Genomic DNA, 22,427 nt, shown 5'->3' with positions numbered 1-22,427 from the left:
CCGCAGAACGTGTAGCGCAAGGGAGCTCCTCCTGCCTGTGCTTCCACTGACGCCACAAGATCCTTCCCTCGCTTACACAAGCTATCAGCCCAACCCACAACCTCCGACAAACACCCACAGCCCAACCCATGACATTTGACAAACAATGATACCCTGCCCAACCCACGACCTACGTACAATTCCTGACTGTACACCCAGGCCAGCCCACGTTGCAGCCAACTGATACCACCAGTCACCTTGTATCTCCTCTGAACAATTTCACCAAATCAACAGCACGACCTCACCCAACAAGCCGCCAATCTTTCCGACATGCTTAACTCCTCCAAATATCTTGCCGTACCCCATCATGAAATGCCTGATCCAAAATCCAACCCGCGGAATACCTACCTGCTCCAAACATCTTTAAGCCCACTCGATGCGACTTCCTCGATCCGAAGGACACCCATCTGCCCCCTTGCCAAACAACCCCCTGGTCCAATCCAACCACCACCTCCTCCAAACAACCCAACGCAGCCCCACGTGCGAGTGCGATCCACACGGTCACCTGGCTCCTCCCTACGGTCACCTGGGGCTCCACCTGTCGGCACGGAAGCGTCAACTTTTCACACAACCCTGGCCCTTTGTCAACTCTACATGCGGTGGGCTGGCATTGCAATTCTATATTTGGTACGTGGCCGTTCAATTGACGTGCAACGCGCAGCAGCGTTCGCTGAGCACGAGGCCAGCGTTGCCACCTTTGGGGGTCGGGTGACAAAAAATGGAAATGCAGGTGCGTCACTGACACCCACACGCGAATGCCGATGGGCCTGGGGAAACCGGTCGCTTAAAGAGAGAATGTGGGAGGGCAGGGTGGAAAGTTCAGACTGACCACTTACGTTCGGTGCGCTAGAACAGATCATCAATGTACCCTTGCCCATAACTCAATGGGGGGTAATGGCAAGCTTTGGCTTTGTTTAGACATCCGTACAGAGTGTGCTGCTAAAGGGAAAGGCACTGCTCACGTCACTGCTGGCAGAAGCGTCTCCACTCGTGAGTCTTTTTGCCTCCTCGTACAGGCTCGTATTTCGAAACAAAATGTTTTTTTTGTGAATAATGCAGTCGATATGTGTACACCACCTATGACCTAAGCAATTGTAGCTGTAATTTTAAGACGAGGATACAGACCATATGTAACATCCAACTCATCACGCCAACAACTGTGACCAATACACCCAGCCACTGTGAAGGTCCATTTTGGTGGATTTCAACTGTTTCTGAGACCCATCAGAAAGCTTATGACCCAACAGTTACCCGAATGGATGTAACCCCGTAATACATATACAGCAGACATAACGTACTAGCGCCATCTATTGATGGAAGTTATGTTTTGAATGAATGAGTTCGGTTTATTTTTGTATTTGCCATCAGCCGTAACGAAAATTGTTGCATGCAAATATTAGTGTTCTGATTTGTCTCGAGATCCACAAAATCTTTCGCGATCTACCCGTGAATTGCGATCCACGTATTGGCCACCGCTGCACCAGGCAGGGTATGACACAATAAAAAAAACATCAAGCCAGAAATAACAGGAATGGTATTCAAGGAATGTTGATTGCTGTAAGCTTCAGCAAGAAGATATACGAATATATTTTTCCCCTTTTTTCTGGCAACAAAGCTGAAACCTTTTTACAAGGAATCATGTCTGCATTAACCACAATACTTGCCGTCACAATACAAACAAAAACATACTCTGATAATATATGCATTGTCCTTGAAACTGATTGCTCCATACCAGGGACAAAAGGCGTCATCTGGTCTAACACAGTTTGAGACGAGGCTTAAAAGAAAGTTGTCTCTGGTGTGGACCAAGCAGTTCCAAGGACAATGCATATATTATCAGAGTATGTTTTTTGTTTTCATTCTGACCACAAGTGTTGTGGTTAATGCAGACATGATTTCTTGTAAAAATGTTGCAGTTTTGTTTGCGAGAAAAAAGGGGAAAACCCTATTTTTATATTTTGGTACTGGGAAAGGAGGTCCCGTGATGAAGATACAAGATATTTACTAAATCGAGAATATGTGTAATAACAGTGCAGCAAAAGTGTTCTTGTAAATACGTTTGAATGTATTTTGACATTCTCACAAGGAGATATCTGTCGTATCACAAGACAAAAGACCACACACAGAATACAAGCACATTTGAAACAGTAATGAAATAGCAGTGAACTACATACCACTATTTGACTGTAATTTACACATAATGGGCCCTCGTGCAAAGGAATGAAATGGGTGCTTCCCCTTTGTTACTCTCTCTCTCCATCTTGTAGACCGGCGCAGTTGCACCGCCTGCACACTTAACACTTGCTATGCGACTGCTCGACAGCTTTGGCCACACAGAGCTTGGTTTGCGTTACTTCTTTGGTATGGCATTCGGAAAGCATCGGACGAGTTTATAATTGTGTGTTGAGCTTGGAAATCCATTCGATGGCATCTGGGCGATGGATTAAATTCGTACCACCTGGGCAATTGTCGGTGATGTGTGGGATGGATTGCACGCTTCAGTTAAGCAATTCCATAATTCCCCACTTACGTAGGAGCTTACCGCACCTTCTGTGCGTACGGGAGTTCTAACACGACGAAGTGCAGTCCAGTTTTTTCGAGATAAGGAGAAGCCAAGTCAAGTATATTGCTGCGTCTTAATGTGTTGCCATGTTGCGCTGAGAATGTGATCGCGACGCTGCTGGGGTTGGTGGTGATGATGGTAGTGGTGCCGATCGTGGTGGTAATAATGGTGTTGCATGGTGATGATGATGGTCGTGATAATCGTGGTAGTGATGATCGTGCTGCTGCTGGTATTGATGATGAGGATGGTGGTGGTGTTGATGGTAGTGGTGATGATGTTCGTGGTGATGGTGATGATGATGCTGGTTGTGATGGTGATCTTCCTGATGTTGATGATGAGGGTGGTGGTGGTGTTGATGTTGATGGTAGTGGTGATGATGTTCGTGGTGATGGTGATGATGATGCTGGTTGTGATGGTGATCTTGCTGATGCTGATGATGAGGGTGGTGGTGGTGGTGTTGATTGCAGTGGTGATGATGGTCGTGGTGGTGATGATGTTCGTGGTGATGGTGATGATGACGCTGGTTGTGGTGGTGATCTTGCTGATGTTAATGATGAGGGTGGTGTTGATCGCAGTGGTGATGATGGTCGTGGTGATGATGGTCGTGGTGATGATGGTCGTGGTGATGATGGTCGTGGTGATGATGGTCGTGGTGATGATGGTCGTGGTGATGATGGTCGTGGTGATGATGGTCGTGGTGATGATGGTCGTGGTGATGATGGTCGTGGTGATGATGACGCTGGTTGTGGTGGTGATCTTGCTGATGTTAATGATGAGGGTGGTGTTGATTGCAGTGGTGACGATGGTCGTGGTGGTGATGCTGGTCGTGGTGATGCCCGTGCTGCTGGTGCTGACGATGGCTGCTGGTGGCTCGTGATCGTGCCTGTGGCGTGCTTCTCTCGCCGTGTCCGCGAGGGGTCGCTGCGTCTTCACCGACATCTCGCTGGGGGCGGGCTCGAGCTCTCGCGGTTCGGCATTCCGGTCATGACGGCTGCTGTGCGACAAACGCAGCGCCAAGGACGGATTCGCAGGCTACGACAGTCACAGGCTCACAGCCCAGCAAAGCGACGAAGAAGAAGAAGCGTTCCCCACCGCACGTGTTCCGGAAAGACACAACGTCGCCTGACCATGAGCACCATCGGTGAGCATCTCCTTCTATTTTGCGTTCGTGAGCTTACGTGGCTTTGTTAAAAACCTGCGATGATGATGATGATGTGTGTGTTTTTATTGGCACGAGTTTGGAGAATGGATGATGGTACTCGGAGCAATCTCCGCATTGCATATTCGCACACGCGCCAGTAATTGCCACCGGCTCGGCGTGATGACTTCCGACTGGTGTTTCGCTTGTACCCGTGACACTTTGTTTTTGTGTGTGTGTGTATATTGTGTTCATCCAGCAGTGTGTGGCTTCTTCTAGCCTCCTTTTGGTACGGCAAAGATGTGAAAACACCCATACAGGTTTTGAATGCTAAGGGTTTTCAACCAATCCACCCAGTGGATTGACAATGGGTGATGATGATGATGGCGATTGTATCGTGAGCGTGTAGTGTATTGTTGATGTGGATTAAGTCTGAGAACACGGGATGTTAATTATTTAAAACAATGGATGGTGATATGGGGGACGATCAACACCGATCCTATTATCCGCGAATTTGCTCCATTTATCCGCAAACATAGACCACGGATAATGGGATGAATTTCATATTCAACTTATCGGCGAACACATTCACGAACGATAACCGCTTCGCAATTCAGGATGAAAAAAGCGGTAGTTAGTTACGGATAATACGAAGAATATATCCGTGGATAATTGGAGTTTTCTCGAATTCTACAGCTCTCCTTGATAAAATGTTTTGCGGCGAAGAGGGTCACGGATAAGAGGAGTTTCTCCTGTTAGTGCTGTGCGTTTGAAAAATCTGCACCATAGATGGTTCCCTGTGTTGATGTGCCCATTGTGGACAATTCTGCACATAGATACACTATTTATTCAGAGTAAACATTGTTTGGAGTCCTTTTTTTCTCAGTTGCAGGCTGTCACGCAACATTCTCTGTTCTCAATGATCTCATCCTTATTTGTCTGGCCAACATGCAACCTAATGCCTTATTTGTGCTGTGGAACAGAGGAGTGCTGTGAAACAGGATAAACAGCATGAACAGCATCACCATCATCAGCAGTGATGTACATCCACTGCTGAATGAAGGGCCCTCTCCAAGCCGTGGGCTATCTCTCCCGGTCTGCTGCTGCGACAGCCTATGGAGTTCTTGTACACGAGATGATTTCATCACTCCATCTCCCATCATAGACGCTTTCTTAGGCGCGTTCTCTCCTTTGGGCTGCCACTCCGTCATTAGTATCGACCACCGGTCACCATTATTGACAGCGACGAGTCCTGCCAAAGGGGCTGTCCATAAATGACGTCACACACCTAGGGGGGAGGGGGTCAGGTGTTTGTGACGATGTGTGACGAGGGGGGTGGGGGGTTTGAGAAATGTGACGTCACATCATAATGCGCAACTTTAAATAAATATAGACGACACGTTCTACTTAATTAAAATAGACTTTTTAATAAATGTTTTCTCCTACAACATCAGAGTGCAGCGCCACATTAAATACGCACTACGATGACAATAGTTTAAAGCGATTTGAAGCATGTTTTTTTTGGAGGGGGGGGGCAGAGCTTTGTGACGTCATAGTTGAGGGGGGTCTGACTTTTTATGACGCCGTGTGACGAAATGGGGGGGGGGTCAAAAATCGTCCAAAATCGCGTGACGTCATTTATGGACGGCCCCAAAGCCCACTTTTATGAGCTGTCAATATATCTAATTTGCATATAAACCTTATGGCGGGACCCCGGGGTCCCATAAGCCCCCGGCTCTCGCATAAACTGCGTTGCGACGTGATTTTATGTCTGTTGAAGGCGAACGACACGGCAATCCATTCCTCTCGACGAGCTCTACACGATGCGATAATCAAAGTTTCAAAGTTTTGTTTCTTCTGCGCATTCGTCCTCGCTGCTGCACTTGGGCGTGACATGACAACAAAGTGATCCGCGCCGTTTATGTGCGCGGTGGGACGGAGTCGCCAAAAATGTATTTATTAATGACGATTTTGACTTATGTTTATTCAGGACCCCATGGTCCCGCCATAAGGTTCATTTGTTCTATATACGCAAATGTCTCTTGTCTGGCAGTGTCATTCCAAGCATGCATCTATTCACGCTTCTTTGTGCGTTCTCATTTGTTCATTTTTTATGTCCATGTTTTGGATCCATATATTATATCATGGATAATACACACTGATGAAATTTGTTCGTATCTCTTAAAAATAAATATCTATCATTTCCTGCAGTTAAGTGCAATTTTGTGTTATACTGACTAAATTATATAAACAGCAAATCTGCAATGGCGCAATGGCTAATCTGCAATGGCTATATTTTCAGAAGAAAAAAACATTTTAATGTCTCCTGTCTCCTTTTCTGAGTCTCCTAATACTGCGTTTAATGGTACTTGTCCATGCACTCTCAATGTAGCTGTTCCATTGTTAATTGGGTTGTGGTTTTTATATTCTAAATGGCCTTGCGTTGTGAGAGCTTTAATGACTGCATCAATATCCAGAAGTCAAGTGCCTTTTCATTGTTTACAAAGGAAAACAATGTAAATACGATGAGCTGGTCCACAGCTGAATAATTTGAATGCTCTCCGATGTGCGTTCTGGTTGTACCGTGTGTTGTTCGGGGTGATGTCCTACGTGTTTGCTCCACGTGTTGGAAGTCTTTACAGGAATTGAAGCTCTCCAGAAAGTTTCTGAAGAAGCTCCCAGCACATGAAGCAAAACGTCAGGCATTGTAGCGAACAACACTTGTGGTACAACGTGAAATGGATTAGAAAAAGCGATACAGCATAACCGTGAAAACCTACGCTGTAGCAAATCCCGTACTTTTGTTCGCAAACCAATTCTGTCTCACCTGGTGGTACTTAGTAGGAAAAATGTAAAGGACCTTTTACAAATGCACGAGTAATAGGGGCTATAGTTTCAGTTAAAATAGCGAGTTTTTTCGTGCATTTAAATCCCATTTTTAAAACGTCTTTGCCTTTCATTTGCCAATTACTGAAGTCAACTGTCCATCTATTTAATTAATCTCTAAAGACATTTAAGCCCCTATAATGTCATAACTAAGAAGCGTCAATCATAAATATGGTTTAGTGATTGCTTAACCTTGAAGGCACCAGTTGCAGGTATAGTGATGCTTGAGAAAGTTCATGTAACTCAGCTGCTTGGGTCCCAGGTGAAAGCTCATTGAGACAAAAAGTAAGCAGTGTAATTAAATTGAAGCTGGTCCAAGCCAATTGTAAACAATTATGTAACGTGGGAAATGTCACCATTCTGCATTCTTTCATACTTTGTGATCTTTTTTTCACTTGCTTGGCTGCACGACGATGCTCATGCACCGTGTGTAATATGCATGCTATGTGATTCACATAGCATGCCATTGTGTTTGTCATGACAACTACAGTATGTGGAAAGAAATGCATGCTGGTGGGCAAATTGTACATTGGCCTACGGTAATACTGTAAGTGCTTTTTACACGTTTTCAATGAACAAGCTAAAGTCTCCCAATCATACAACAAAGCAACGTTGCTAAACGTTTGTGGAAATGTCATAATTGTAATACTGCATGGGTTTGTACATGTGCAGGCCTTTTGATGACGGCCTGACAATGCTGTGTAGGTTGTGGTGTTTGACCCATACTTCACCATGCTGAACAGTTTTGGTGTAAGCGGGGTGCATAAATGTGGAGCATGGTATAGTACAACAATGATTTCGATTTAAAGCTTTCGTGACTGCAGGGATTCATATTCTTGGATCTTTCGGTAAAGTCACGTAGAAGGGAATAATAAAATAATAAAAATAAAACATAATAAAATTATCACAACGTTTTGGCCACATCACAAGCAGCCGTCCTCTGTCGGAGCTGGTTTTGCAGCAGCCCATGTGACACCCATCAAAGCACTATCACAACCTTGCTTGGCGTCTGAGATTTGTCAAGACTGAGCGCATTCACGCTGACTTGGTCATAAGTGCATACGTTTAGGCAATGTAATACTTATACTTTGTAATTTTACGAACATAATTACTTGCATACTCTGGTCGTGCACTCAAACATTCATAAAAACAAGCTCGTATTTGTTCAAATACTACTCCCGAGTTAAACGCATACAGGTAGGATAGAAAACGTTCAAGATCAGTTGATGCTGCAGCTGCGTTATGGTGTAAATACAAACTAAATACATGTGTATTTGAGACTGAGCACATCAAGGTGACATCGTGTGTAGAGGGAGACCCGTTTCACTGACGTCACGGCTCACACTGCCTTGTCATGTCTGGGATTCCTTGCTTGGGATGTGCGCAGTGCTGCACGGTGGTGCTGAATCTCAAGCACTGCGGAATGTTCGTTGTTTTGGGCCAATCGGCCGTGTTCTCACGCGAGTTGTAATGCAAAATATATATTTTAAATGCGCACAATTTCATGCGGTTTTCCAACTTTACACCTTCGCCACCTAATCTCTGACAATTGAGGTTAACCCTTCTGCTCGAATGTTGAACCGCTGAATGTTAACACCGTAGCTGTGGTTATTAGATTATGTATAACTCATGCTGTGCGCCTGAACATTTACCAGCAACTCTCTGATGTGTTTTTGGGTTGCACTGAGTTTTGTTCGACATGATGTCCAACATTTTTTTTTCCAATGTGCTTCTGTTCCTGAAGAAGCTCCCAAAACACGGATAAAAACGTCAAACGTTATGCTGGACAACAGGCGGTAAAACCCAAAAACACATCGGATAATTTATACGGCACAACTGCGAAAACCTATTAAGAAATATATTTACAAACACAATTATTACTTTAGTCTCGTAAACACACTTATTGTTATTATGAGTTTCCCTCTTGGCCATAAACATGTATCCAGCATGTCTATATTGTATTCTCTGCACCTTTGCCTTCTATTGTTTATATTACACAGCACCAGATTGGGATTCAAACTGTGGGTCAGTTGAGGCAAGAAAGTAATCTCTTTGAATACAGCGGCTCTGATTGACACATTATGTCCAGTTAATTCCTAAGCAAATATACAGGGTGTCTGTATCAGAAGCATTCCAAACAATCACACCTGAGATGTTGGCAAGCACCTGGGACTCTAAAATCTAGATACGATGTTTGTCGCCAACAGACATGGGTGGGTTAGAGTGATAACTCATTTGTTAAAAATTCACAATACCAAGCGTGTATAGTTGTATAAACTAAGCTCAATCTTCTGTCTTATTAATAATGGATGATACCTTTATGGGCAGCGTGTAAATGAAAGCAGCTGTAATTCCGACTCCACTCCTCTCAAAGCACCAAGCCATCAACCCCCACGCACTACAACCCCCACATGCCCTTGATCTTCCAAATGTCTTGCTTTCTCCTGTCTCAACTGCCTAGACTTGTACCATCCCATGTTTGAGCTCAGTAGATCTGGCAGGTAGTATATTAATTTATCAAAGGGTCTACCTAATCTCCATCTGCATTGACTTTGAATTGTTGGTGTAAATTTAACCTGGGGAATATGATCAGGTGGATGACTGAGATGCCCTTGTGTTGTGCTATCAACTAACAAAGCTGCAGGCAACACACAAATGTGACATTTTGCCATGTCATCTTTCCCGTAGGCATTAGGAACCCAGCGGTCATTGTATGAACATTAAAAGATGACTGTGTCCTCTACAATAGCGAGCCTGTGTAATCTGGACTAATCCACCAAACAAAGCAGCATAGTGATCCATTATATTCAGTTTGTTTTGGGTGATGGCTGTTTTTGCAACACTGCTGTTCCATCTATTAGCCCGTGGGAATGCGATTATTCAAGTTCGTAATGTGAATGTCAAATTTAGCATGATACATATTCATAAATACATTTTTCGCTATTTACAAATTATGCATGATGTGTACAAGGTGCTGTTATATAATGAACATCACTCCACGTTCTAGGCTTGGTAGAGCCTTTACATTCAATGTGTAAGATCTACTTTTTGACATAACTCAAAATGAGATGTTAAAATGTCCTAAAACATTCATATGCAAATGTGGATCAAGTGTCTGCGTCCACAACACAAAGCCTGTCTTCATGGTAGGCTCTTGGTTAAATGTCGGCTAACATCAAAAGTGGTAGGGCCCCCTGGCTGCTCGTGAAAAATGGTCTCTTCCACAGCCACACCAGCCACAGAAAAGGTGCGGTTCTGTCATACAGTGCCCCTGCATAGGAGAGCGATGGTGAAATCCTAATAGGGGCCACTGCATTTGTGTGCCGGTGTGAGAGGTGCCACCGCTCACTCTCGGGGTTTGATGGACAGGGCTTTCGTCTATCTCCTAATGGGATGCCAAAGAGGGCATTAACGCAAAGCCAGCTGACACAATGCAAGGTACCGGTGTCGTGATGCTGTTTTTAATTAGCCCGTCTTTGTATGATGACCGCTGACCAGAATGGTTGTTTTTAGGAAGCAAGTAATTATCAAACTTATTTAGCTATTTTTGTTGTTTGTGAAATGAAATAAATTATAGAAAAGTAACCAACTAATTCTTAAGTATGTTTTTAATATATTCTGTAGTAGACTGTTTTTGCTGTAGTTTTTTTGTAAACAAAAATTGTATTAATGTTTACATCAACACAATCATAGATGCACTATTTAGTTGTAAAACTGTAAATGTGTTTGTAATTCAGCATACTTATCCAGTTACTTTACGAGCTAACATTAAAATGCCTCTTTAATTGTAGTTAACGTTTTGCTGTTGGGGTGTATTTTTTATGTGATACTGCAGTGTTTGTGTCTGGGACCTGTGGAAAGCTTTTTGGCTCTTTGTAGAATAGCATCCAAATACAAGTCCTTGACTTAGATGGCAATTTCTTTGTCTTGGTAATGTTTTGCCTAGAAATGTTCTTTCCCTTCGGAAAAGTTGATAGTTTGCTATACATATCTACAGATATTTGTCAGTCTATAGCATGATGAAAACCTCCCTCCCATGCTGTGTAGGTCATGGGGTTGTTTGACCGTACTTAACCAAAGTGGTCAGTGCAGGTTGGTGAAGGAGAGGGCTTAGAACCAGTTCAGATATAACTCCAATATTCAACTTAGAAAGCCAGACGTTGGCACCCGTGAGCTTGTGCATGTACCCATCAATATACTTAACATTTGTCCTTCATATGTCTCTTCACATAAAATATATAAAGAAGTATTTTTGCACAACACATTGGCTCCACAGCCTTCTGGAAATGCATAACTTCAGCAGAATGTATAGTAATGCAATTGCTTAGCTTGGGTAATTAAGTATTGGAATTAAGTTAGAGTAATTAAGTTTCAAAAATAATGTACAGTGTCCTGTACATTGTGTTTTCCTGAGCATATTGCTTTATGCAGTACGACATTCAGAAGAACTACTCCTTGTTTGAGTTTACAATGTATGACCATAGCACCTCATGTTTCACCATCTGCACAACTGGATGCCAGCTTGGAATTCTTTAGTTTGTTTATTCGTGGAAGCTCGTGGTTAAACTTTGACTCGTGACCTTATGAACCTAACTATTTAAAAGAACCTTCCTGGAGCACATAAAAAGGGTGTCACTAGGTTTATGGAAATGAGAGGGACTTAATTCAGCCATATGTCATTTAATTTCAGAGTAATTGGCCCACGCCATTAGAGGGTTCACTGTCATTGATTGGATGGCTTCAGCATCAATTGGTAGGACTTCCACGTCATTCTATCCAATGACACCACTGGGACCTGAATAGCATTTGTCAAAAACACACGAACCTTTTCAATTAAAATGTAAATAATGTAACCCTCTCATTATTTATGTACTATAATGTATATCATAGGTTCCATGAAATTATATTAAACATTCTCAACACATTTGGGGTAATACTCCTTTTCACTCCTAAAATCAGTATGTTATTTTAATAATTCAGTCACGAGAGGGTTAATAATTTTTATTGCAGGACGGCCTTTCTATTCGTGCGTTATTCTTATATGGAAATTCGAATTTCCTTGCCAATAAACACATAATGCACTGCAGCTGGATTCTGCAGATGTACCATTGTTTACTTTATATTTTTTGGCTCACCGTTTGAAAAAATGTCTACTTTTATGGTGAATTATTTCATGACAAATTCCAGGCTAAACCATTCCAAATGTTTCCGTGGTGTTCTTTGGATTTTAATGTATGAACATTTACTGGCATAGAATGAACATGAATAATTCAATTATGCATTGCAATCAGAGATGGACTAGGTCTTGCTGGTATCTCTGTTCGTAACTGAACCTCTATCCCAGATTCCTTGGAGCCTGACTGCATTATTAATTGAGCATGTTTTGTATGATTGCCAAATACATGTTTACCCACTTTACCTTTTGATACTTTTAGCGAAGCGTTTAGACATTCATTAAATATTCTTCTACCCTTATGTTTGATCTCACGTTTTACGATTCAGACGATCGGTGGTGTTTGTGTTGTGTACATACTTCAGAGTATTTGGTCTTCATTGAATTAGCACTGCATTTGCCACGTTATTTCCATATTTCGCATTGCTATAACACAATACGTTACGGACGGATTTCAAATGGATCAACACTTATACAATTTACGAAGATACACGTACTGATATTTCCTGTCGTGGAAGCTTGCCAACACAGATTTATACCTTAGCACGGTTGTTTTGGGTAGCCGGTTTGTTTCGTTTTCAGAGAAGCTCTAACCACGGTGGGCTTTTAAATTACATTGTCAATGTTGACTAACAGTCAGCTATGAGGACGAAAGGTCAACGAATGAACATTTCAATGTAAAGCCTGCTTGCTGCTTTAGTGGTGGGTGGGGGGTTATCCAGTCCATGTTCTGTCTGGTTTTTTGTTGTTTAACCTGTGAAAAAATGCATGACGCAGTGTGGAAAGATCATAGTTTGTGCTATTTGCTGATGAGTGACAATGTCAGTCATGCGTTTGTGAGAAATGTTCTTTTGGAAAGGGAGCTTGTGACTTTGTACATAGTTACACGTACAGCAGAGCTGTACCGCATGTTTCATTGCGTTATACAGCACCCTCTTTTGGTAATTGTGGGTATAAATTACTTATAGTGGTTCATTCCACCATGACAACCAAATTCATTCTCCGGGGATGAGTACGGGATATATATAGTATTTATGTGCGATGCAGGACAGATTTAGCATTATTAATATTGCGATCCATGCAGTATGTATTATGTTTTCCATTTACTATGTAGATTGTAGCGTTAAATTTGAATTTACTTGAATAAAAAAATAATTAAAAGTTGTTTTTGTATTGACACCACTGAAATTGAAACTTATTTGATGGTGTTATTTCAACTTAATTGTGCTTAAAAACATTATTTTTGTACAGCCTTTATGTTTATCGGGACTGCTGCTGTGCCTCCGTTGTGCTGTTTAAAGTCGGCTTAAGCTTTCATGATGTTGTCCTGCCGTGCTTAACTTGTCCAGGTGTTTTCGAGCTTGGATAATGTTCTTAAGGTTCTGTGTTTAGTACTGTATTGTTCATTTCTGCGAACACCATTGGTTGTGCAGTTGCCTTCTTAATAACAGCAGTACGTTAGGACTCTTTTAACTACGGTGATGTGGGGGATGCACATCGCACATCCTATTATCCATGATGTTACACAGTATGTGCAAATCTACTCCACTTATCTTTCGGGGAAAAAATAGCTGCATAATTGTGGGTAATAAGCTCAGACTACTACACCGTGTGGTGACTCTTATCCGCTAAAAAAATCTACAGAGGAGAGGAAAAACAGCAAACAATCTTGGATAATAGGCAGAAAAGAGCCGCAGATAATGAGTTTTCTCAGACCATGCACACATCATAAACGTCATGGATGGATACGAGCACTTATACGCTTGCTTTTTCTCATATTTTTCATTGCAGGTCTGTATTTCACTCTACTTTAGTTTGATTCACGTGAATAGAGACCATCTTTGTTCGGAAATGTCAGCTTATTCAAATAATACTATTACCGTCGCACAGGATACGGCTACAAAGCCGTGTGTCATTGCAACTACTTGGCACAAGTTTGCGTGTTTACGTTACCCGACTTCACCTCTTCCGAGTTTACAGTAAAATTAAGTATACATTGTCATATTGACCTGTTATTTTGCTTATTTTATAGACGCTGTTTTACGTAACAAACACAATCCGTTACAAGAATTGTGTGTGGATGTGAATTGCTGTAACTGAAACTCCCACTGAAATAAGATGCAGCAGCACTGGGTATGTTATAAAATGTAACTGTTGCAGATAGGTGGCGCTATTGATTAATACTGGACACTTTTACAAGCTTAGATGTATTTATCTTGGATTTTTATAAATACAATAAAACCTTGGATTGCGAGCATAATTCATTACGGAAAGGTGTTTGTAATCCAAAGCACTCGTATATCAAAGCACTCGTATATCAGTTGTGATCACGTGACGCTCGGCAGACAAAGCGTATACACGTGCTACTCGTATTGCAAGACCTCGCTCGTTTATCAAATTAATATTTATTTTAAAAATGTGCTCGTCTTGCAAAACACTCGCAGACCAAGTTACTTGCAATCCAAGGTTTTACTGTACATGCATTGTACAGTAAAAGGTAAATGTGCAGCCCTATAAATGTTTGCCCGAACCACTATTGCACGTTAGCCAGACGTCTTGGAAGCGATGGGAGTACCCATTCTTTATCACACCACATGCAACTTGCTGATGGACTATTTACTACTATAATGAGCCAAGAATGTCTGTGTGACCTGTGCGTGACGTCACTCCACGTCCTCCATATGGATCCCCTCATTAATAATCATGAGCGGGTGACATCACTCCACATGTAGCACCCCCCACCCTCATTAATAATCATGAGCAGACGACATCACTCCACATTGAGCAGCCCCACATTAATAATCATGAAGAGGTGACGTCTTCCCAAGTGGACACCCCCCCCCAACATTAATATTAATTAGCTGGTGACGTCACTCCACATGGGGGGGGGGGGCGAGGCGCCTCCTCCCCCCTCCTCGACGTCAACTCACAACCCTCACTACGAAGGCAGAAGCCTCACGTCACGTGATCTCCGTAACGCTGTTGAGACATAGAAGTAAAAAGGACGTCATGATGACCAAGGGATTATAACCTTACAATTAAATAAGTCTGTGTCACCGCTGCCTTACAAATTGCACACGAATTGATGCAATAAATATCACGTCGCGGTCTGCTTTTCGCTTGCAAGTTTCAGATTTGCTGAAATACACCCGTCGTCCTTGGACGGGCAAAAGGGTAGTCTCTAGTATTGTGTAAAAACATCTGACAATTGTCTCTTCGGGAATGGTTTAAGGGGTGTTTTTGTGAAAACAAGTGAAAGATCCTCAGCTGGATGGAAGCACATACGGCGAAACTCATCTTATCCATCTTGTTTGGAGTGGCATTCGTGGATCCTGTTAGTCACATTTTTCCTCACATTTTATTCTTATCCGTGCAGTTATGCGTGGATAAAAGGATTAAGAATTTGGCGGTTCCAGGATACCACCACTACTGAGTAACTATTCCTGTTTGCTGTCCAGTGCAGATAAATGGAAGATGCGAAAATAATATGTAGTGTATCATCATCATTGGTGCCATCATCCTCATTGCCACTTCTAAGTGATTCCTCCTATCCATGGGAAGACTCGGATAATAGGGTAAATATTCCTCCACTTTTGGGCAATTTATTTATTTAAAAAACATGGATAATAAAATAAATTCTGCACGTAATAGGCATTCCCACGAATCGATTTTGAGTTGTGGATATAACATTATCCCAATATGTATAGTAACTATTCCAATATGTACAGTAACTATTCCAAAGTAAAAAAACAATTGTAAAACTGTATTTTATTTCATAATTAATATATGAAAAACTCCACGTCAAAATATATATTTTTTTATACAATTACAGAGGCAAATTTCAGGTTCTTCAGTGAATATTAAGGTACTTTATGTTTAAAACGTTAATGTATCGAAATAATGTCAAGTTTTACTGTGTATCTATTTTATATTGAGACTAATACTGAAGAGTACTTGTACTTCATTACGTTACTGTTCAGAGCACTTGCAGTGATTGAATATGAAGGTAATTCAAGGTTAACCAGCACATTTTTGCCTTATGTATTCATGAAAGAATAAGAAAATCTAAAAAAAGCTTGCGAAGTGGTCTTGGGAACAGTTGCCAACTCCTGTGCGTGAAGGGACATTGCAGCTGCGCAAAGCAGTCTGGGTCTTGTACTATGGGGCAGCTTTGTGTGGGTGTCTTTTGAAAGAAATTGTCAATCCAAGTGAAATATATAGGATGTGAGCTGTACATTTTGGTTGTACAGTATGTGTCTGTCACGCATGAATGCACATGAATGGTGCAAAAGGTTCATAAGTGGATGAGATTTGGTTGAAAGGTATGAGGGTGTGAATGCAGGTGTCGTAAAATCGTAGTGTAAATCTCCAAAATAATGATATGCTTTTGTCATTAAGACATTACAGCATGAATGGAACAATGTTTGAGTGTCTTCATAAAAAAAAATAGAATTAGAAGGGCAGGTGAGCCTTGAAACCATCCACGTTCAAACATCTAAACATAAAAAATTGCAGTACAATACATTGCAGTGCAGTCTTTCATTTTATAGGTTGAACAAAAGGCATGACAGTTGCATAAAAACCCCGAGAATAACCTTTCTTTTTATGAATTCTGTTCACATATCAGTCAGCTAGATAATACACTTTTATATTCTTGCAATTCTGGATAAATAAATTGTCAAATAGTATTTTTTAAATTACAGCCCTTTGTCAATACAGTGCACATACTTTACCACGCTGGTCAGGTTTGGGTTGGTGATGGTGATGCTGCCCAGGTCTGGTTCAGATATCACCAGCTACTAATTGCATTGTTAGCCATGGCTTGAAATAAAACTCATGCCATTCGGATAATTTCGCACATCTCAAATCCACAGCGTCCCAAGAATTCTGCGTATGTTGTTAATTGAAAAACACTTTTAGAAAATGCAATATGTGCTGTATTGCTAAATACCACATCACATGGAGTGTACGGGTACATATAGTCTTTGGCAGAGTCAAGCCATTTTCCCCATAATAGTCCCCCCCCCCCCCTTTTCTATAAGACAATTGTCGGTTGGTGCCTTGTTATGTTTGAGTTTCCTGCTTTTGTGATCTCAAACGAAACATCAGGATTTTCCCCGTCGTAAGATTGTGGCTTTTGTACCAACACAAGGACACCACGTCTTACTAACGTATGAAAACAAAACTCTGGAACTAAATTGGGCAACAGTTTGTTAGATGCGCCGTGGGGATCTCCTAATTACTTGGCTTTTTTGTCAGCAAAAGACATTTCACGGGGAGATGTTTTGTATTAATGTCCTTGGGTCAGTTTTTTTCCATCACGTCAGTGTGTAGTAACCCAACCCCATGTATTTCAACATGCTCTCTGTGGGGCTCTTTGGTACAGCGTTGAGTGACCAAATACCGTATGTGCAGTAGCGTTCTCAAATACAATGTACATGCCCGGACTCTGTACAGTATTGCATACTGCACTTCAGCGTTATGGTGGCGTCTTCATAATGTGTGTGTTTTCAAGATGTCCCCACAGGTGTGTCCATCCATATGCATTGTTATTTATAAATATGCATAGCGTTTGCCCTGGGGTAACGATGATGTCCAACTATGCCATAATGCGTGCAATGTAAGGCTGGAATGATCCACGACTCTTCGTATAGTACCCTATTGCTATCACTAAACCTTGTGCTGGATATCTTATTGAAACTTCTCTGCTAAATGGTAATTAAAGTTCGACAACTGAAAGTGCTTTATTTTGAAGACTGAATTGATTATTAATACAGTACTGATGGGAATCTCTCGCAAAATAAAACTGTGCACGTGGCAGATTAATGTCAAAATGAAGGATGTCCGTGGTTTGTGTGTTTCAGCATAATTTAATTTATTTCAGTGCCCCAAGACGTGCCCTTACTGTGTCCTCTTGTGGGCATCCAATTCCATTTCATTATCCTGTACAGTGCTGCCTTTCTGCAATACACGGTGCACTCGCTTTGTGTTGAGAAATGTATGAATTCGCTTCGATATTGGGACCGTTCAGGGAATCTTACAAAGCACAAACATAGAAATATAGTACCTTTCCTTACCATATCGAAATCCTACAAATACTATTTACCATAATTATAGCACAATGTCATATCTCCACTGATACACACTACATGTTTATGCATATCGAGTAGAGTATAACTCCTTTTATCCGTGACCCTATTACTTGCGACTCCTATAGTCCTCAAGAGATGCATGGTCCGTGCAAACTGATCCGCAGCCGTATTCTTGCTGTTATCCGTGATTAGCTGCAGATTTTCACGTACAAGTAGAGTATATTTACGGACAAGATGACATTTAAAGAATCTGCAATGTTCCTGCCCACATCACTGCGGATGAGTTCTGCTGTAGTATTTAGCTATAACAAAGGGTGTCTGAGTATTACTGTAGCTTATTTTTGATCTTGACAGAGTAACAATAATCAGGTATAATCGTACCAGCAATTGCTTTTTATTTCATGTTATTGTTAGGGAGCATGTTTCTTAGTGGTAACGATGGTGATAGCAGGTAATATCTATTTTTACTGCTCGGAGTTGGCTCTTGATGCACTGTGTCGGACAGCCTATAACACATGTGGCTGTGGGATATTTTGAGAGCTACTACTGCACTTGGCAGAGTAGGGGGTGGATTGCTGCGGTGCTGGTGGTATTTCCACTGCACCACTTTGCTGTTATACACTGTAAGGTGATACACGGCTTAAGTCCACATGGACAGATTGAGGAAGTTTCAAATGAAACACCAGTGTGTTATGCGCAGGTGATTGGTCCCTGAAGTCCTTTTGAACAAAAATATTGGGCCGTGTACATGACACGACAGTCATTTAATATTCCCTGAATATGAAGTGGGGTTAGGCAGTATGGTTGTAAGTTACTTGCCGTACGGTAACTTTGATACGTTTAAATTACAGTATGTATCTGTATTAGTAGGATGATACACATAGTGGAGGTAATCTTTTTCCAATGCAGTACATTTTTCAATTTTGCATAAATAGTGCACGATAAGTGTAAAATGGACATCTGGGATAATACAATCGATCTGGAGCCCAGTCCCAGGTTTTTTTATACGTAATAAGATGTCGCTTTATCGCCAACACTCTGAAGAAATGTTCCGACCATTATTAATAAACTTCGGCTGCAATTTAAAGCAGTCGTTATCGTTTTTTTTATAAATCTTTAACAGTAAATCATAAAAATGCACTCCGTGAGAGAGGGTTGTGATGGCATTCCGTGGTCCCAAGAGCTTTGCTGATGCTTTTAGAATGCGAACCCTAGCATTCATTCCAAGGGTCTGACCTTACTTTGCCAAGGACATGACGCTAAGCTTCCCAATGAGCTCGAGTATGTGGCCGTCTCACGTGTCATGGCCTGAGTCATGGTGATCATGTGTATTTTGGTGCAGTTGTGGCTAGTTTCATCTGGCTGGTCAAAGTTTCGGGATTCCTTGGAGAATATAATATTGCGGACACGGCAACGTAATTTTTTTTGCGCTAAAAACATTTCCCATTGCACTATGCGATTTATGTTGAAATCTTTTTTTGCCAGATTTATTTCGGACCAGAAAGTATGTGGCATCCGTGTTTGATTTTGATGGAATATGAACCATATAGTGTAGTGTAATAAACTGTAAATTCCTCGGTAATGGCTGCCATAAAGTTATGGTCATGTGAATATTGTGATATCGTATGTTGGTTTTGCAGTATCGAACGTGCTCGTTAAGTAAGTAGTCATGTCTCCCATCGAATCCCATTTGGCTGTCTTCTCCATTACCCACCATCCCGTGTTCCCCTCACACGGAATGCTCCCACCTCCTCCGTTTCGACACTTCTCTTGCAGAGCTTTGCGTCCTCTGAGTTCAACTTTAATTCATCAGGCCCTAACCACGACAGGATCATATTTAGCCATACTATTGTAAATACATCCAAACCCACTGCTGCATTAGACCCTCCCCCCTGTCATGCAGGTCCTGCGGGTCATTTCGCCATACTCAACAGTGAGGGTTAATTCAGGTGGGGAGAATAGATGTTTTGGCACAGCAAGCACCGTACAAAAGAGGATTTACGGCAATGACCTCTTCCTCCCGCCACGTAGCACCACGATAGTGTGTGTCCTGTTTTATAAAACACTGTATTCCCCCGTATATGGTATGTATACTGCTGGATGAAAGCCTCCCCAAGCCATATTCTATCACATTGGGTGGTGTGGATTGGTGTAGGAGAGGGGTTACAAACTGGCTTCAGATATCAATCGCCGTTTCCGTTAGCACGGTTCCTCGTGTAGTGCAATAAGCACTTGCGAGTACACGACGTACGTAGAATGCACCAGTGCCACTGGGTCTGGTATTTCAGGGTCTCATTTTCACCTTCTGCGTCACAAGACTGGCGGCCCAGTAACAGTGTTGTTGTAGAGGATGTGTTAGTCACGTTAATGGTCATGGAGCCATGCTGTGCATGTTTATCGAGGGTCTGCCGATGTAATCGCCCTGGTGGCTGTTTCCAGCACATTTGCCACCCTTATTTCAGCGTCACTCAAGTGGCAACGTGTCAGTGCTTCAAAGTGCTCTTTTTGTGCTTATTTTTTTATTTTACAGTTGCATTATACCATGAAAAAGCTGCTAAGAAAGTATGCATTAGTCATCATAATCCTTGTACTATTTACATGTTGTATGAATTTCATTTACGCGAAATAATATTTCTGCATAGTATAAAGATAGTCGGCATAGAAGAGAGGGATCAGTGGTTTTAGGAACACGTGGCCATGGTTTATCAGCGCCTATCGCTCTGAGAAATTGTGAAAAAAAACAACCACAAGTGATAAACACTGACGGTGGCCGATACACATGTTGTGCAATACTGTTGGGTTGTGCGAAGTTTGGATCTCACAATGTTGTGGTCAACCCTGCTGAGTAATATCATTCATTGCCTTTTATTTGCTCGGCAGTGTTTATTCTGCCTGTTCTTACCCCCCCCCCCCAACTACATTTCTAAGAGAGTAAGGAAATGAATTACTGATACCATGCACTAGTAGACTTGTGTAACCTCAGCAGAGAACTAGGGTAATTTGAGGTTTGGTAGACCGAACTCAGTGGCAGAGCTGTCCAATGTGTAGGTGGTGCATTTGCACCGGTGACCCACGGACCTGAGGAACCCATGCCCCAAGCTTACAACAGGAGACTTCATTTAGTAAATATTTGCACTGGAGCCACTGCCAACTACGATCTGCCACCAGCCTAACACATTTTAATTTGTTATTGCTGCCATTAACACTCATTACAGGTATTTACTTCAGGCGTGTTCCATTACAGTACTGTACGTGGAACAGCACTTTTTGTAAATCCACTGCTGGATTAAGGTCTCCCCACACTTGTGCCTGGTTGTGGGTGTTTTTTTTACCATAATTCACAATGCTATTCAGTGTGGGTTGGTAAAGGCACGGGGAGCATACAATATTGGATTTTGTGGCACTGCCTTCTCCTGCCCACAACGTTGCCTCTAACAACCTGTCGTGGCTCGGAAGTTGCCCATCCAAGAACGATTCAGGTCCCCAGATCTGGCAAGATCAAGCCGCATTCCAGGCGATTGAACCATAGGCAAGTACTCTACCTAGCTGCAAGTAAATTTCGAGCCCACCGCCACAATTATGACGCAAAAAGTTGCTTAGATGTTACGGTATTTCCATGTCAGCTTTAAAACCCATTGGGCGTGTCTACAAAAAGTAGAAAATGTGGCTGGTCTTGAATTGGCTGGATGGCACACAAAAAGGAATACTGTATCTTCTGAATGAAAAACCGGTTTATGGTGGGATGGATCTCACTGGGGTTTCAGAACACCCCTTTGTTTATATGGTTGCATGACGTACTACGTTGTGAGTGCCAGGTTTCTTCCGGTGTTGAAGCAGAGTGGCTTGGCTGAAAGGTGTGCTGGTGGCGGGGTAGAGGTAAATGTATGCTGTGAAATGTTCGATCCTTTGGACAACCTTGTTCTTATTATTACAACAGTCATAGCAGGAGCTGTCCTCCTCATTTACTTCTTCATCTGCGGAGGTTCGTGTTGAATTACATATACAGTAAAATACCTGTACGCTTACCTTTTTGCGCCGCGTTACGCTTCGACTTGTCAGGTGCAAGTGCGCAGTGTTTCTGCCCCCCTCCCTGCAGTACTAAATGTTTTACAATAGCTGGGGGTATGTGTTTTGCATCATTTATACGGTAATAAAGGTTTACAGGATTGTCCTTGAGAAAGCCATGAGTGTGTTTTCTAAAGGAACCTACGTAGTTGTCGTTACTGGGTTTAACGCACAATATATACAGTGTAAGTGAAGTGCAAAGCTGCACGGGAAGCACAATTAAAATTAGATTAAGAGTTATTTATAATTCTGTGAACATTTATATCATTCTACAAATTAATTATGTTTTTTTAAGGATGAAATGTGTTCTTTAAAATGACTACGATTTTAGCAACTGATGTTATTTAACGCCTTGTTAATTTGCATCTTATTGCACTGTTTTTTTTGTTGACAAATTTTGCTGATAATATAGCAAATCGCTTTTATCGATTATTGCATTTGGTTGCCACCGGAATAGTTGGTCAGGTACAT

At 42.0% G+C, this 22,427-nt stretch overlaps 2 protein-coding genes across 9 annotated transcripts in view; one reads left to right on the top strand and one right to left on the bottom strand.

The window, feature by feature from the left end:
• The window catches only part of LOC144721593 (SH3 domain and tetratricopeptide repeat-containing protein 1-like), a 28,634-nt gene extending 28,008 nt beyond the window's left edge, over positions 1-626 (bottom strand). Inside the window, exon 1 of one of the 2 annotated variants that reach the window (XM_078599346.1) lies at positions 388-626. In XM_078599346.1, the coding sequence (XP_078455472.1) occupies positions 388-400 (13 nt within the window). In that variant the 5' untranslated portion in view covers positions 401-626. The other variant, XM_078599344.1, reaches the window with a different exon arrangement.
• Positions 627-2,752: 2,126 nt separating this feature from the next.
• Positions 2,753-22,427, top strand: part of LOC144721594 (actin-binding LIM protein 1-like) — a 92,791-nt gene continuing 73,116 nt past the window's right edge. For 5 of the 7 annotated variants that reach the window (XM_078599351.1, XM_078599350.1, XM_078599348.1 and 2 more), the window contains exon 1: positions 2,753-3,743. In XM_078599351.1, coding sequence (XP_078455477.1) covers positions 2,768-3,743 — 976 coding nt within the window. In that variant the 5' untranslated portion in view covers positions 2,753-2,767. Of the gene's footprint in view, positions 3,744-9,949; positions 10,065-21,665; positions 21,874-22,427 lie in introns of those variants that run through there. The other 2 variants (XM_078599353.1, XM_078599352.1) reach the window with 2 other exon arrangements.

This window comes from Lampetra planeri, chromosome 12 (genome assembly GCF_965212315.1).
Source record: "Lampetra planeri chromosome 12, kcLamPlan1.2.h2, whole genome shotgun sequence".
Lineage (NCBI taxonomy): Eukaryota > Metazoa > Chordata > Hyperoartia > Petromyzontiformes > Petromyzontidae > Lampetra > Lampetra planeri.
This window is presented reverse-complemented; position numbering and strand designations above follow the sequence as displayed.